Below are 16071 nucleotides of genomic sequence, written 5' to 3'. Positions count from 1 at the left end.
TGTTAGGGTTGGGGGTCACCACAACTGTATTAAAGGGCCCCGGCATTAGGAAGGTTGAGAACCACTGCTCTAGATTATACACCAAGCTCTCAGGCTATCTGTGGGATTATTAACCAGCACTGGCATATTGTCAAATCTCTCCCAGGATGTGGCCTACCCCCTAGGGTTGGTTTTAGGAGAATCAAAAATCTGAAGCAAAATTTGGTTAGAACCGACATTGAGCTCTTTGAGAGACATGCTCCTGCGGTGAGAGGTCATTTCACATGTGGCAAATGCAGGGCATGTGATTTAGCTATTCCTGCCAAAGAGTTTGTTCACTCATTTATTATGTTTAGATATACTTTCAATCACTTTACTAATGGTAAGGAGTGTGTCTATCTGATTTCTTGTACCTGGCCAGCCCTTTATGTAGGTTGCACACTTAGACCCGTTAAACAAAGAATTTTGGAACACTCTTCAAATATCAGACTGAAAAAAACTGGAACCAATTGTTCAACATTATTTACAGAAAAAATCATACAGATGGAGATCTAAGATTCTTCGTTTTATGTAAGCATCAATCCAAATATCCTTTTACAAATGTACAACAGATCCTCCTTAGAGAAGAGGCTAAACAGATATTCAGACTCAAAACTTTTCATACTGATTGGGGCTTGAATCAAAATTTAGATTTGAGCTGTTATTTGTGAAACATTCCCTTTCTTATTTTTCTTAAGATTACATCCTCTCTTTAAATTTCACTCAGCACGATGCTGCAAATACTCTGTCACAGCTATGAACATTCTAAGCTTATAGGCTTGGTTCCTTGGCACATGATGTTCAAACATGTAACTGGCTTTCTAACATGCTTGCATGCATGTAGGTGATGTCTGGCCTTGGACCTAGATAATCTTTTGTATGTGTGAGCCAGATTATTCTGGTTCCTAAATATACAAATATATTTGTATATTTTACATTTGTAAGTATACTCAGTCTCTATATATGTATCAGCTTATTATAATTATTGTGTCTATGCTGTGGGGTTATTTCTTTGTTCATATTTTCTACCATCATTATTATGATAGAATGATTGTGCCTTAAGTGGCTGAAGAAGACATATTTGTCGAAAGTATTGTTCTTTCCCCGGGTCAATACTCTCACCCTCCAAGGATTTTATCAACATCCTGTTCATCTATGAGTACATGAAATCTTTCAACGGAAACTGAGTTTTTGAAAGGCATCAGACATTGGTATCCTTCTATACCATTAGTGGTTATCTTACTCCACTACAGAGACTTGTTCATTGTTTTATTGATGTTGTTGTTTATAATGTGTATGTTTTTGTTGTTGATTAAGAGTTGCAGTTCCAATATATAAATGTTTAAATTATTTTCATTAAAATAGATTTGTATAGTTTGCACTAGAGCCACACAGGTTCTTTCCCCTTCTTTAAACAAGATACTGTCTCTGGCTTACTATATATATATATTTTACTAGCCCAAGGTCACCCAGCTGGCATGTGTTGGAGAGAACAAGCTAATCTAGTTCCTCAGATAAGCCTTCACAGCTCAAGTGGCAGAGCGGGGAATCAAACCCAGTTCTCCAAATTACAGTGCACCTGTTCTTAACCACTACGCCAGTGATGCTACCAACTGTTCACTAACTGACCTTCTGATCCAAGATGCACATTCTCTACATTATTGGGACACTGTCACGTTAAAAAGGTGCCTGTTTGAATGCTCAGTTCATCCCTTATCATGAGAAAAATGCCTGGATAGGTGAGGCTTTGTTTGTTAGTTTTAAACAGGTCACACAAGGGGCTTTTGTGCATCCAGGGTTTACCTTGCGGCTGTGTGCTTTGCAGTGGGCTTTTCCCACTTTTTTTTTGGGGGGGGGGGGATGTAATTCTCCCACTGCAAAGTGTCCACAGCTGAGCCAATCCACTATTTGGCCTCCCCCCACCCCTTCTTTGTTCAGTCTGATTGGGAGGAACTTCTGCTGTGTGTGTGTGGGGAGGGGGGAGTTGCAAGAAGCAAGGAAACCCAAAGGAAGCGAAACACATTTGATTCCTCTCACTTTCCCTTCACTTTTCCCTGAAAAATCACACTTTCACCAGTTTTGGAAACTGCAGGGAAAGTCTGACCTTGGAGCGAGGTGAGTTTTGAAGAGGGGGAATTATGTACACAACCAAGAATTCAACCTGAAGAGAATGTACACTGAACATGAAGGGGACCAAACATGCGCAATCAGCTTAGGAGTCTAAAAATGACAAACAAACCTGTAACCCATCCTGAGGCCTTAAGTGAAATAGGAATCTCAGCAAATCCCTCAAAAACCTTTCCTTGATCCTTGTAGGAAAGATGGATAAAACTATGGTAAATCGGTAAAGTGCATTTGTCTATTGTCTAAAGCAAATTATGGCGTGAATTATCCAACACCATCTCCTTGCCCCACAACCCATAAGGCTGCTAGATAAGCTGAGACAAATCAAGGAAATCTTCAATCTCCCACCAAATGAGTTCACAAAAGTCACCATTACTAGTTCTTTGCAGCACACACTGGTCAGCTGAGGGTGGGGGTGGGGGTGGGGGTGGGGAGAGAACCAATTCATTATAGTTACAAAACAGCAGCCTTGTGTGAAACATGCCGAGTAGACAAAGGCCCCTTCTGCACATGCAGAATAATGCATGTTCAATCCACTTTCACAATTGTTTGCAAGTGGATTTTGCCATTCCGCACAGTAAAATCCAGATTCAAAGTGCATTGAAAGTAGATTCAAAGTGCATTATTTTGCATGTGCGGAAGGGGCCTCAAAGCTGTATAAATGTGTTCCTATTCTCACTCTTCCAGCTCAGCAATGTCTCCTGCCATCCTTGGACCACTCTAAAAGACATTGCCCTTGGGACACCTGCGACTGACCACCTACCACATCCTCCACTGGAGACCTTCAAGACTCAACCTTTTCAGGAAAAGACATTCCTCCACTGTGTTCAGACCCAGAAGAGGATGCCACTCAGCTCCATAGCTGCCTAAAAGCCTCACGGTTTTTTGCGACCCACGGTTCAAACAAACCAAACTTAAGTTGGAACTGTTGAAACCTTTCACAGCTGGAATCACTGGAGTGTTGTGGGCTTTCCGGGCGATGTGGCCGTGTTCCAGTAGCATTTTCTTCTGACGGTTCACCTGCATCTGTGGTGAAACTACCATCTGTGGTGAAACTAACATCTGAAGATGCCAGCTACAGATGCAGGTGAAACATCAGGAGAAAATGCTACTGGAACATGGCCGTACAGCCCGGAAATCCCACAACACTCCAAGTTGGAACGTTCCTCTGTTTTTTATCCCCAGTGTTAAAACGTATAGCAGGTGCCCTCCAGGAAGTACATCTAATTACAGGTTCAATCCCCAGCTGTTTTGCCCACGCAAAGAAGCTGTTTTCACACTAAAATTTGCCCTCTCTGTTCTGCTTCCAATTCAGCACTGCCATGTGAGTAAAAAAACCCACAATCCAGGGCCCTCGATGGAGTAAGATCTTGAAGCCCAGGGTGCAGTGACCCACACGGCAAACTCCGCATGCTGCCTGGCAAGCCAGTTTTTAATTATACACAAAGCCACAGAACTGTATTTCTTTCCATCGGCAGCTGTTCGTCAGTTGTACATCCACACACCCTTCTCGTTTTCACTGCCTTGACTTAAAAACACAAGGGAGGTGGGGGGTGGGGAGAAGCCTTCAGCTTTAAAAGAAAGCTCCGCAAAAGAGGAGCGACGGGAAACCAACAGGCCTGACAGCCACTCTCCTGCCACTGAAATATCAAACCACAACACAGCCCCAAAATAAAATGGAGTTCGCTAAATGCTGATTCATTTCAAGACAACTCCGGCCACCACCGGCTGGCTAGCCGTCCCAAGCGAAGCCCGGACCTTTCCAGCCATACTTTCAACCAGACACAAACAAGGCCAGCGGATTCCAAGCAGCCTCCTTACCTCCGCTCCTTGTCAGAAGGGGGGGGGGGGGGGGCGACTGACCCTCATTTTATGCACATGCAGGGAAAAAGCACCACAAAAGTTTTCGTGTGATCCCAGTCCTGCTGCAGATCTGCGGGACCAATTTTGCTGCCGGTCAGACTATGCCTCAGTGTGCGTGGAGGGAGGGGTTTGTTTTGAGGTTATGTGGGGGGAGAACCCGCCACACCTTCCATTCCCCTGTGGCCAATGACGTAACAGCAGCAGCAGCAGCAGCAGCAGCAGCAGAGAGAGAGAGATTTGCTGTTTACTTTTTAATAGCCACCTGAGCAGGTGGGGCCACACAAAGTTGGCCTCAAGCTATCATTAAGGGTCAACCAGATTGGCACGAGACCTTCTCTCTCTCTCTGCCTCTCTACCTTCCCCACCCCCATTCAAATAACAACATTAAATAGTAATAAAAACGCATTTGGCAAACTCCTGCTGCGGTAGGTGCAAAATGGTTTAATAAAGGTGTTCAACCGGTCTGGCCTGTCGCTGTCAAGTCTTCTCCTGTCAGCTCGGCTCCACAGCCAAAATCCTGCCTTTCCCACCCTCTGGTTTTGCAGTTGGAAATGAAAGCTGGGATCCCAGAAAATTCTTAACTTTTTTTTCAGAGGACTTTGGAAATGCAAACAAGGGGGCAGGGGAAAAACATCCCCCCCCCCCTCCTCTCGTTCTCTGTGTATGTGACCTAAAAACCGGCTTGGAACCCGGTTGGCTCATTGCGGGAGGACGTTTTTAGAACTTTGGCAGCTGACACGCACGGAGACATTTTAGACGCTGTCCGGCTGCGTTCCCTAGTTCCAAGTCAGCAGCGGAGAAAGCAGCGCAACTGAATCATGGATTTGTCTCAGCACCTGTTCCAGAACAAAAGCCACAAGCATCCTAGCAACTTAGCATTTAGACCATGGTCTCTTTCACAGCGCTGAGCTGAAATTGTCCCTGGTGTTAGCTTTCTCCAAACAGGTTAATGAATGGGCACATTTGGAGAAGCAAAAGGGAGAGGAAAGCCACTATAAAAGAAAACCACGTCAGCCTCTCTAAGAGACATTTCTCACGTGTGCAGTTTAAAACAGTTTTAAAAGCAGTTTTAAACAGCGCAGACTCTTTTTAGAGTCCCACTGGGTTAGACCGAGAGTCCATCTAATTCAGCGCCCTGTTTTCAGCAACAGTTCAACACTCTGTTTTCTGGCACGGGCAGAAGGCTCCTGCTTCCCACAGCCCTGCATGTTCCAAAATTAACACTTGGGCACAGATGACTTGTTTGAGCCTTTGGCAGACATATAGAATCCCACATAGAATCATAGAGTTGGAAAAGACCACAAGGGCCATCAAGTCCTACCCCTGCCATGTAGGAACACAAAATCAAAGCATGAATTCGCTTGGGGAAGAAGGCATATTTCCTTTTGCTTGGTCAGGAAAGTAACACAGAGAAAAATACCCCCCTCTAGCAAAGAACTCGATTTTCTTACCTGTACCAGGAAGGGGTCTCACAGCCTCCAACTCGAAAGCCATCGATTCACCAGACTGCAAACTTAAATCCGTTTCTCCATCACAGATGGGGCCAGCATCCATCCTGTGATGGTCAACAGACCTCGATTTCATTAGAGAGGAAGTTTCCATGGAGTTTCCAGCAACAGATCCCAAGGAATCATGTGGAGATATGGCCTGATCGGGGTTTTTTGCTATCATATCAACAACTGTAACATCCGCAGCTTGAGAAGAATCTCCGGTCCCCGCTTTTTCCACAAGGGAACAGGGCGAAAGCTGGGAGGCTGCATCGTCTTTCCTTTCGCTCTCATCAGGCGGAGCCACAAGATCTAGAGGAAGCTGCTCATCCTCACCAGCCAAAAAGAGCCCCTCGGAGCCAGAGTCGCAGTCCCCCAGGGGCTCTTCCGCGATGGGCTGTAGCAATATCCTGGGGGACAGATTTCCCACCTCCTCTCCATCATGAGGAAGTTCAGCCAGCACAGGTAACTCACTGCTAAGCAGAGGAGCTTCCATGAAAAACAAACTTCCACAAGGTGTAGAGCCGGCCTGCAGATTGGGGCCGGGCTCCGGTTCTTGGCTCAAAATGAAGGCAGGAGGACTGGGAGCCCCATCAGCACAGACGGAGGTGCCCTCTGGCAGCACAGGTCCTTGCCAGCGATCCCTGGCAGCACCTGCGTTCACATTCTCCTCCGCCTCCAGGATGCAAGCTCCCACCTTTAATCCCGGCTCGGTGTTACCATCGCTCGCTCGGAGCTCCTCGCCTGGATCACAAAGAAGAGATTGTGCAACAGGCTCCAATGTCAGGGCTTCAGAAAAACATTCCGCCTTGCCGGGCAGATCTTGCCCCAGTTTGGTTGCAGGCAATTGCAAGGAAGAGCTGCCCTCTTTGTTTTCTTCCGGGCAATCTGCAGGCAGGAGCGTCCCCAGCTTGTCGGGCAAAGGGCTTCCCTGTCCGATGACTGCCGTCAGCTGGGTGGCTGCCTCTGCGGCAACTTCCTGGTTTTGTTTAGATTCTGCATGATGAATCGCAGAGGGTGTGCCCATTAAATTATCCTGCACCGACTCCGTGCCCTTGCCACAAAAAGGTAGGGCATGGGCCTCCAGGTGCAGAGACGCCTCCTGGTCAGCAGGGGCCACTGTGGCGTTGCCATCCTTAGCAACAATCAGCTGGGCTTTTTGGATCATTTCTTCCAGCAAGGCAGAAGCCACAGCAAGGATTTCCTCAGTGCTGTGGCTAAACCCATCTACCTTGCAACTGGTTTCCACATCCACTGGGCTTTTAGGGGGCTCTTCTTGGGCAGGGGTTGGCACCACAGGATTGCCTGGAACCAGCTCACAGGAATTTGCAGGGTTGGCGCACAGTTCAGAAGAGCTACTAGCTTCATCTTTCCCAACCCCTTCTTTCTGAGTGCATGAAGCAACATCTGCCTGACAGAAGGTGGTCGAATCAGCCGTTTCTCCACTGCTGTGGCTTGGAGTTTCAGTTCCTCGTGGTGCTCGCTCGGAAGTTCTTTGCTCTCCTTCCATGCCAGCCACAAGCTGTCCAATCCTATCGGCGGCACAGGCAACCTCAGTCTCCATACCAAGCCTGCTATTTTCTGCTTTGGCACCAGAACTATCATCTTGCCAACTGCCTCTGAAATCTGTAACTGTCATCCCAGTATCCGCAATCACGACTTGCTGCTTGTTATCATTCACTTCCAAAAGGGGGTCACATTCAGGAGCTGTGTTCACTGCCATAGCTTCGGTTTCAGGATTCAAAGGCGACCTCTCCGCTTCCTTCGACGGGAGTGCAGGACCCTCTAAGCATTTTGCAAAATGATTACTTGTGCTATCAGTCTGAAGATATGCCCCCGTCATCCTGCAGTCCCCAGATGCAACGGAACCAATGTCTGCGTCAATACCGATGTTTCCATTCCTTTGAGGGTCTACTGGTTGCTGAGGTACATCCTCCCCATCTCTGCAGGAAGCAACCCCACTGACATCTACAAAACAGGATGCGGTAGGATCCGTCCACGGGGCTGAAGGTATGTCCACAGCTTTAGATTCAGAGGGACTGCTGACAGCCTGACTGTCCACAGACCCCGTACAGCTCTTTGCAGTTTACTGGCTTCGCCCCATGCCCTGTGATCATCAGGATCATGGTGGAAGCAAGCCTAGTGAGCACTTCCAGTAGTTCTTTCTTCAACCGTTTCTACTTCCTGGTGGAAATTATGCCGTTCACCCAGATTCCCTTCCTCCAACCCAAGACTGGGGGAGTTCATTCCAACAACCTTTTGCTTCACTGCACAGTATGGGAGTTCCGCGGCACCCTCAGTTCCAGCCCCTGAACTATGCTGGCTGTCACTGATTTCCGGTATTACCCAAGAATTTACAGCAGAGGGTGGCTCCTCTTTGTGAAGCAAGCTGGCTTTGTTTTGATTGCGAGAAGACAACTCCGGTTCTTCTGCGACCTGCAGGTTCTCCAAACTTTGCAGCGTGCTCGAGCGGTCTTTGGGCTGCCTGCAGCTCTTCTCCTTGGGGCAGGCGGGAACTAAGATCAGCATCGCGTCAAGACTCGCCGGAGAAGACGGACCTGCTCCACTTCCTGCTTTAATATCATTGTTTGTAGCAGATGTGAGGCCTTCCGTGTTCGAAGAACAGCCCTTTGAAGCACTCTCCGGTGGAGGATGTGGGTGCTCGCTCATATTCTGGAAGAAGCAGAGCGGGGAGGGATGTTAAGCTTATTTTGAAACACATCATAGTCTATAGACACACCCTTAAGTTTGCAGATAATACTTTTTTAAAAAATGCTGTAACACTCCAGGCAAGAGAAAACAAAACCCATCTGCCATTACACAGCTATACCCCCCTGTTCTCCCCAATGGGGACTCAGGTTGGGCACTTTCGCACAGTGCAGAATTGGATTGGGCACTTTCAATGCACTTCGCAGCAGTTGGATTTTACTGTGCAAAATAGCAAAATCCACTTGCAAACAATTGTGAAAGTGAATTGAAAGTGCATTATTATGCATGTACAAAAGTGCCCACTGATTCAAATTCGGTGCTTTCCCACATGCCAAATTATACATTTTCAGTCCACTTTGCAACTGTATTTTACATATGAAACGGCAAAATCAAACCTGGTTCTCCAGTTTAGAGTGCACCTCCTCTTAACCACTACGCCACGCTGATTGCTTGAAGGAAGCCTCCTTTGTGCTCTCCCCTGTCTCCTATAATTTGGGGTCACCCAATAAAATTTGAGGGCAGCAAGTTCAAGGCTGTGAGGCATAGTAGTTAGCCACATTAGGATATGAGAGATCCAAATTCAAATCCCCACTCTGGCTTGCTGGGATAGCTGTCCACTCACAGGCTCTCAGTCTAACCTACCTCACAAGGGTGTTGTGAAGATTAAATGGAGAAGAGATTGTGGAAGGCCTTGCCACAAAATGAGGCAATAGTGACCGGCTTTTTAAAAGGCATCTTGATCCACCACCCTCGGTAGTAAAACAGAACTTCCATTTCCAGGGGCAGTATACCGCTGAATGATATTGAGGGCTAACAGAAAAAGGAAGTTGCCTTCATGCCTTGCCTTCATTTCGAAGAAGAAGAAGAAGAAGAAGAAGAAGAAGAAGAAGAAGAAGAAGAAGAAGAAGAAGAAGAAGAAGAAGAAGAACAACAACAACAACAACAACAACAACAAGAACAAGAACAAGAACAAGAACAAGAACAAGAAAAACAAGAAAAACAAGAACAGGAGGAGGAGGAGGAGGAGGAGGAGGAGTTTTGATTTATACCTCACCTTCCTCTCCTGTAAGGAGACTCAAGGTGGCTTACAAGCTCCTTTTCCTTCCTCTCCCCACAACAGACACCTGGTGAGGTAGGTGGGGCTGAGAGAGTTCAGAGAGAACTGTGACTAGTCCAAGGTCACCCAGCAGGAATGTAGGAGTGCGGAAATACATCTGGTTCACCAGATAAGCCTCTGCCACTCAGGTGGAGAAGTGGGAAATCAAACCCAGTTCTGCAGAATAGAATCCACCTGCTCTTAACCACTACCCCACGCTGGTATCTGGTAAAAACAGGAAACTACTTTATTTTATTTTATTCAAACTGGACTAGACAGCCTGACCCAGCAGCTGCCCCTATGAGAAAAGACCCACCCCCTCTTGCTAGTTTCTAATATCATCAAGCACAACTCGCTCCTCCTTTCAAGCTAACTTCTGCAATACATGGAGGATTAAAAACTTGCCACTGGAGATTCTCAGAATATTCAATTTAACACTCAGTTCTTCATTGGGGCACACTTGGAACGCGCCCTCGGAGCCAACTGACTTAGCAAACCTATCCTGGCTCCTTCTGTGGAATACACAGCGATATGGATGTGAAGTGCTTTTCCTTAAATATCTGCACAAGTGGTCCCGTTCCAACAGAGCCTCAGCTGCCTGATAAGGGCGTAGCAAAAAGCAGAAATCGAGAAAGAGGCATTTGGGCTGGCTGCCAGCCAGCGGGGCAAGCAGACACAGACAGAAGGGACATTTGTTCTGGAACAAGCAAGTGTTTCAGAAGTGGGGGGGGGGACAACAGCAGAGAGAGAGAGAGACAAAACGGAACCTCTCTCCACCCTTTCAATGAAGCTGCTGCAAAGAACAGACCCCCTTCCAGAGGAAGCCGACGGCCTCTTCGCTGACCGTATATGAACTGAAATTAAAGTAACTGCCAGGCCAGAGTCCACGTTCAAATCTGATTAGACGTGAAGCAAAGCAGGCCTCGAACGAGGGCCATTTCAACATAGCCCTTCTGTTGTGCATGTACAGGGGTTGCACTATCAATAAAAAGGGCTACAGTGAGAGACAGGGACTTAACCATATTTTGCCTGGAACTGACAGAGAGCCAGAGTTTTAAAATGTTTTTTTTAATTACAATAAAAATGCACAAAACATGCATCTATATTTCCTGCTTTAGTGAGGCGTGAGTACCTGCTGAAATATGAACCATTTTGAGGGCAAGGGAACAGGGCCTCAAAGGGAAGGGGTAAACCCAGAGGTGGGATCCAGCAGGTTCTCACAGGTTCCCAAGAGTAGGTTACTAATTATTTGTGTGTGCCGAGAGGGGGTTACTAATTGGTAATTTTGCCACGTAATTTTTACCTTAGTTACGCCCCTCCTCTCAGCAGTAGCGCGCAGAACTCAGCTGCCTTAGCAGGGAGGTGCACTGGCGCAGGGGCACTTCATGCCTGCGTGCATCTGCTTTCCCCACCCTAGTGATCTTCAGAAGTGCAGCGACTGCGTCCTTGCCACAGCCCTGCCCAGGAATGCCCCGCCCCCGGAATGCCCAGCCATGCCCCTGGAATGCCCCGCCCATCCCCATTGGTGCCACGCCACAGTTTGAATCCCACCACCATGGGAACCTGTTACTAAAATGTTTGGATCCCACCACTGGGTAAACCAAAGCTTTGCTGATCCATTCAGACTGAATAGATACAGAAGGATCAACTCAGAGTCTGTTTCAGAGCTCCTATTGTGTCAAAAGCACCTTGCAAACAAATGTGAAAGTGGACTGAAAGTACATTATTCTGCATGTGTGAAAGTGCCCTATGAAGAGCATGGTGAGGAGGGAGGGAAGATGTTGTAAGCTGCTTTGGCCCCTGTGCATAAAGTGATGTATAAAACCTTAAACAAACTGGCAAGCTTCACCATAAAGTAGAAATTCAAACCTGGGATCTTAGACACTTATTCTTGAAGACACATATCTCATTACACTCAGTAGCCAAGTCTGCTGGCTTAGTCTTTAAATTGCACTTTTATCGATATTAGTATTCCAAAAATACCCCGACACACACACACACACACACACACACACACACACACACACACACACACACACACACACACACACACACACACACACACACACACACACACACACACACACACACACACACACACACACACACAAATGAATGAGCAAAGCAATTTCCTAGATCACACACGGCTAAAGAAGGGGACTGTGCTCTTCAGCCAATATTCTCTTCCCTCCCCCCTGCCCGTTCCACTTTCTGCTGTTGCTGCTGCCGCTGGAGGATAGAAAGACTTGTTATTTCCAAATGTGCTCCGTTATTATTATGTTGGGATATCGATGTATCAATGCAGAAAGTGAGTGAGCTTCTCTTCTTTCACTTGAAGGAACAGATAACATGGAAGGGGGGCGGGGAGAGAGAAGGTGTGAATGGAAGTGGGAGGCTGACTGTGAGCAGAGGGGGTATATATTGTGCTCACTGGCAAATCTGCCCACACTGGCGCTGAAGCAAAATTAAAAACATGCCAGAAGTGGTCTCATTTGCCACGGAGAGAATGAAAAGTGAAAGCGGGGTTTAAAGAAATACACCTGTACAAGAAATCTTGCTGCAATTAATATTCATCCCAACCACACAGCAAACATTTGTGAATGATCTTCCTGAGTCCTGGTCTACTAACATTCCCCACCAGGCTCCATCCATAGGGTCCACATCTCAGGTGTTCGCTAGGACCCACATGTCATCCAACTAAACCCAATTTGCCTCTGAAACCCATTCTACTAAAATCCATTTACCACTTCCCAAAAAGGGGCAGAGAGAGAGACATTGTTAAACGGTCATGAACAAACAATGTGTGGAAACAACTCCTTTGCTCACCGTCAGTTGACTGCTCTGGATATAGGCTCGGAGGCAGCTTATGTTATCCTCCATACTAGACCCAGTTCCTCGTTTCACTTCGACTGTCAGAGTGTAAACGTTCACACCCCGGTGGTACTTCACGCAATACTCTCCAGAATGTATGGTGTGAGACAACGTGCCCCAGGAATCTGGTTCACTGGCTTCCTCTCTGAAATGAAAGGAGCAGAAATCACACATCATAAGCCACTTTCAAGCTCTCATCCTCTATGCTTGCTCATCAGAGAGCCAGTGTGGTGTAGTGGTGAAGAGCAGGTGGATTCTAATTGGGATTCCAAATGGGTTTGATTCCCCACTCCTTTTCCTGAGTGGCAGAGGCTTATCTGGTGAACCAGATGTGTTTCCACACTTTCACATTCCTCCTGGGTGACCTTGGACAAGTCACAGTTCTTCGGAACTCTCTCAGCCCCACCTACCTCCCAAGGTGTCTGTTGTGGGGAGAGGAAGGAAAAGGAGCTTGTAAGCCACCTTGAGTCTCCTTATAGGAGAGAAAAGTGGGGTATAAATCCAAACTCTTCTTCTTCTTTTTCTCTCTAAAGACTTTTATAAATGGGTGGACTGATGAAACCAGGCTGAAGTTGAGGGAGTACAATTTCTGGAAATCTTGAAGCCCCGGGAGGGAGGATGTTTTGTCAGAAAAAAATATATAATTCTATTACATTCCTGCTTTCCTTTCTGATTTTCCTTTACTTCTTTGCTGGACCTGACTGCACTAAATTGTTTTTAAAATTCCCTGTTTCATGCTGTGGGGTCTCCATAGTTTTGCACTTCTTGGGACACCTTCACCCATTTTAGAAATGACTGCTTCCTAGATTAATCAATCTTTAATAGAAGAAGAAGAAGAGTTTGGATTTATATCCCCCCTTTCTCTCCTGGAGGAGACTCAAAGGGGCTTACAATCTCCTTGCCCTCCCCCCTCACAACGAACACCCTGTAAGGTAGGTGGGGCTGAGAGAGCTCCGAGAGGCTGTGACTAGCCCAAGGTCACCCAGCTGGCGTGCGTGGGAGTGTACAGGCTAAACTGAATTCCCCAGATAAGCCTCCACAGCTCAGGCGGCAGAGCGGGGAATCAAACCTGGTTCCTCCAGATTAGATACACGAGCTCTTAACCTCCTACGCCACTGCTGCTCCAGATACAGAAGGGAATCATTATTATTTGCTTATTATCACTTGGGCACCATTTTAAATGGGTATATATTAATTAAGGTATATTCAGAATATACCTTAATATATTCGTTTGTAAATATTATATGTATATCATAGAATCATAGAATCATTGTGGTCACAAGGGCCATCAAGTCCAACCACTTGCAATGCAGGAACACATAATCAAAGCAAATATATAAATATAAAATATCCATATGAATATGTTTGTGTGTAATGTTTTCATTATACTGATCTATAAAATTTTCAATATATAATATTTTCATTATATATTGATCTGTAAGTTTTATACTGTTGTTAGCCACCCTGAGCCCGGTTTGTACCAGCACAGGGCAGGGTAGAAATCAAACAAAAGAAAGAAAGAAATGAACAAGCTTCCAAGCACATGCTAAAAAACCAGCATGCTGGGAAATGGCTAGGCAAGTCATCATGGCCTGCTAGATTTCTGCATGCAGAGCGTTTTGTGGTCTCCCCACCCACTCTCCCACCACCGTGTGCACAACATTCAGATATGCCAAGTGCTCACCTATTGGCTAAAGACTAAGCAAGCCCTTGTCACTTCCTGAATATGTAAACCCAAGCCTTGGCTCACAGCCATAGAAACCATTCCACTCACAGACCACCACTATTATAATGGATTCAGAATATTTCTCTTTTGTTTACTGGATTTAGGTCAGACTGAATTGAGCAGCTGTGTTCCATCTCTGACACAAGACACTAGTTTGACTTGCTTAGCTGTGAGCTGATTTATAGCTTCTGATCATTAGAAAGAGAAAGACATAAATAGCAGGAACACAGACCACCAGAAACAGGTAGCTCACCTATCGCCAAGCCCTACCTATGGTCTAAAAATCTATTTTTAATGGCAGAAACTAGAGATAAAACATCATATGTATCACAGGCTTATTTTCCCAAATGAACAACCCTAATCTAGAACACAGGTCCTCAAGGATTTAATTGCAACCCTTAAAAACCCTTAAGTGTACAAAAAAAGACACCGGGGGGGGAGGGGGCATTCCCTATGGACCCATTTATCCCTCAGCATTTCCTTAAAATTGCCAGGGTCACAATTAGACGCAAAGAGATTACAGGCACTTAAATTAAGCGGCTTAAGCAGCTTATGAAGTCAGTGTTTGGCAGACCAATTTTCAAGCTGGAGAGGGGGAGATGGGGAAGAAAAAGAAGCTTGCCTGGGAGATGAATGCTGCTCCCAACAGACACATCTACTCACAGCGGGCATCAAAAAGCAAACTAGACTCTTTAGTTTGGAGTTTAGTTTGGACTCTTTAGTTTGGAGAGGAGACATCTGAGGGGGGATATGATTGAAGTCTATAAAATTATGCATGGGGTAGAAAATGTTGACAGAGAGACATTTTTCTCTCTTTCTCACAATACTAGAACCAGGGGGCATCCATTGAAAATGCTGGGGGGAAGAATTAGGACAAATAAAAGGAAACACTTCTTCACACAACGTGTGATTGGTGTTTGGAATATGCTGCCACAGGAGGTGGTGATGGCTACTAACCTGGATAGCTTTAAAAAGGGCTTGGACAGATTTATGGAGGAGAAGTCGATCTAAGGCTACCAATCTTGATCCTCCTTGATCTCAGATTGCAAATGCCTTAGCAGACCAGGTGCTCAGGAGCAGCAGCAGCAGCAGGCCATTGCTTTCACATTCTGCACGTGAACTCCCAAAGGCACGTGGTGGGCCACTGTGAGTAGCAGAGTGCTGGACTAGATGGACTCTGGTCTGATCCAGCAGGCTAGTTCTTATGTTCTTATGTTCTTAACTCTTCTTCAACTTCTTAAAAGTTTCCAATGAGGGTTGTTGCAGAACAGCTCCTAACTGCAGTTAAAGCTAAATGTCAAAGGGAATTCAGACATGAGAAGACCCATCAGTATTCAAAGTCCTTCCTTACTGTGTCAGAAGCTGATGTAGCTTGTGATAGCCCTTCTCCAAGGCCAGACTGACGGGTGTAGCTCCTTCCCTATTGGGGACGCTGAGGGAGCCTCTTCCCCCCGGCTGCTGTAAGAGGAACCATGTCAAACGCAGAAGACCCAGCCTCACTGCAAAATGCATCAACGTCTCCCGGGGAACATTCTCTGGGAAGAAATCCAAAGGAAAATGAAAAATGTTAGGGACCTCAGGTTAAAGCTGGCCACGGAGCTGGTGAATCAAACGCTAAAAACAAAGAATTCCTCCCACTTCCGATAACGAAAGCACATAACCAGAACAACATATGACAGGTATAGATTCAATCACCTTTGCTCTTGCAATTTATGTAGAGCTGGAAGATCTGGGGCCCTTTCTGCATACCATACCTATCATTTTTGAAGATGTTTTCGATCCCATCACTTCCAATGAAGCATGTCCGCACTCCCCTCCTCCAAATATTGTTTCCTGGCAGTCATTTTTTGGACGGAAAGAGCTTATTTTGCACATGCACTGCAGCAATGATTTGTAGCACTGCTGAATCGATGGTCCCACAAAACGTGGAGGGAAAAGAAAAAAGGCAAGAAACTAGAAATTAAGGGGAGAGGGGCGAAATGACAAGGCGAGGGACCAAACAACAAACAGAGGAGAATGTCCCGAAGGGGAGATTGGGCAACCACGCCGGAGGCATGAATAATGGTCCATCATTTTGGCAGGCAACAAAAATCACTCTAAGTATAACCACGCAGCCCGTACGCTTGCTTGGAAAGGTTTCAGCGAAAAATTACGTGGTAAAAGTGCTTTTAGAAAGG

General features: G+C 46.2%; 2 protein-coding genes across 5 annotated transcripts in view; both read right to left on the bottom strand.

The window, feature by feature from the left end:
* AKAP13 (A-kinase anchoring protein 13) overlaps window positions 1–7345 on the bottom strand; it is a 137119-nt gene extending 129774 nt beyond the window's left edge. For all 3 annotated transcript variants that reach the window (XM_048481668.1, XM_048481669.1, XM_048481670.1), the window contains exon 1: window positions 5457–7345. In XM_048481668.1, the coding sequence (XP_048337625.1) occupies window positions 5457–7335 (1879 nt within the window). In that variant the 5' untranslated portion in view covers window positions 7336–7345. The remainder of the gene's footprint in view (window positions 1–5456) is intronic.
* A 262-nt stretch (window positions 7346–7607) lies between these two features.
* LOC125424441 (A-kinase anchor protein 13-like) overlaps window positions 7608–16071 on the bottom strand; it is a 105191-nt gene continuing 96727 nt past the window's right edge. For both annotated transcript variants that reach the window (XM_048481673.1, XM_048481674.1), the window contains 3 exons: window positions 15246–15429; window positions 12124–12313; window positions 7608–8165 (listed from right to left, as the gene is read on the bottom strand). In XM_048481673.1, the coding sequence (XP_048337630.1) occupies window positions 7632–8165; window positions 12124–12313; window positions 15246–15429 (908 nt within the window). In that variant the 3' untranslated portion in view covers window positions 7608–7631. The remainder of the gene's footprint in view (window positions 8166–12123; window positions 12314–15245; window positions 15430–16071) is intronic.

Source organism: Sphaerodactylus townsendi, linkage group LG17 (genome assembly GCF_021028975.2).
Source record: "Sphaerodactylus townsendi isolate TG3544 linkage group LG17, MPM_Stown_v2.3, whole genome shotgun sequence".
In the NCBI taxonomy this organism is placed as follows: domain Eukaryota; kingdom Metazoa; phylum Chordata; class Lepidosauria; order Squamata; family Sphaerodactylidae; genus Sphaerodactylus; species Sphaerodactylus townsendi.
This window is presented reverse-complemented; position numbering and strand designations above follow the sequence as displayed.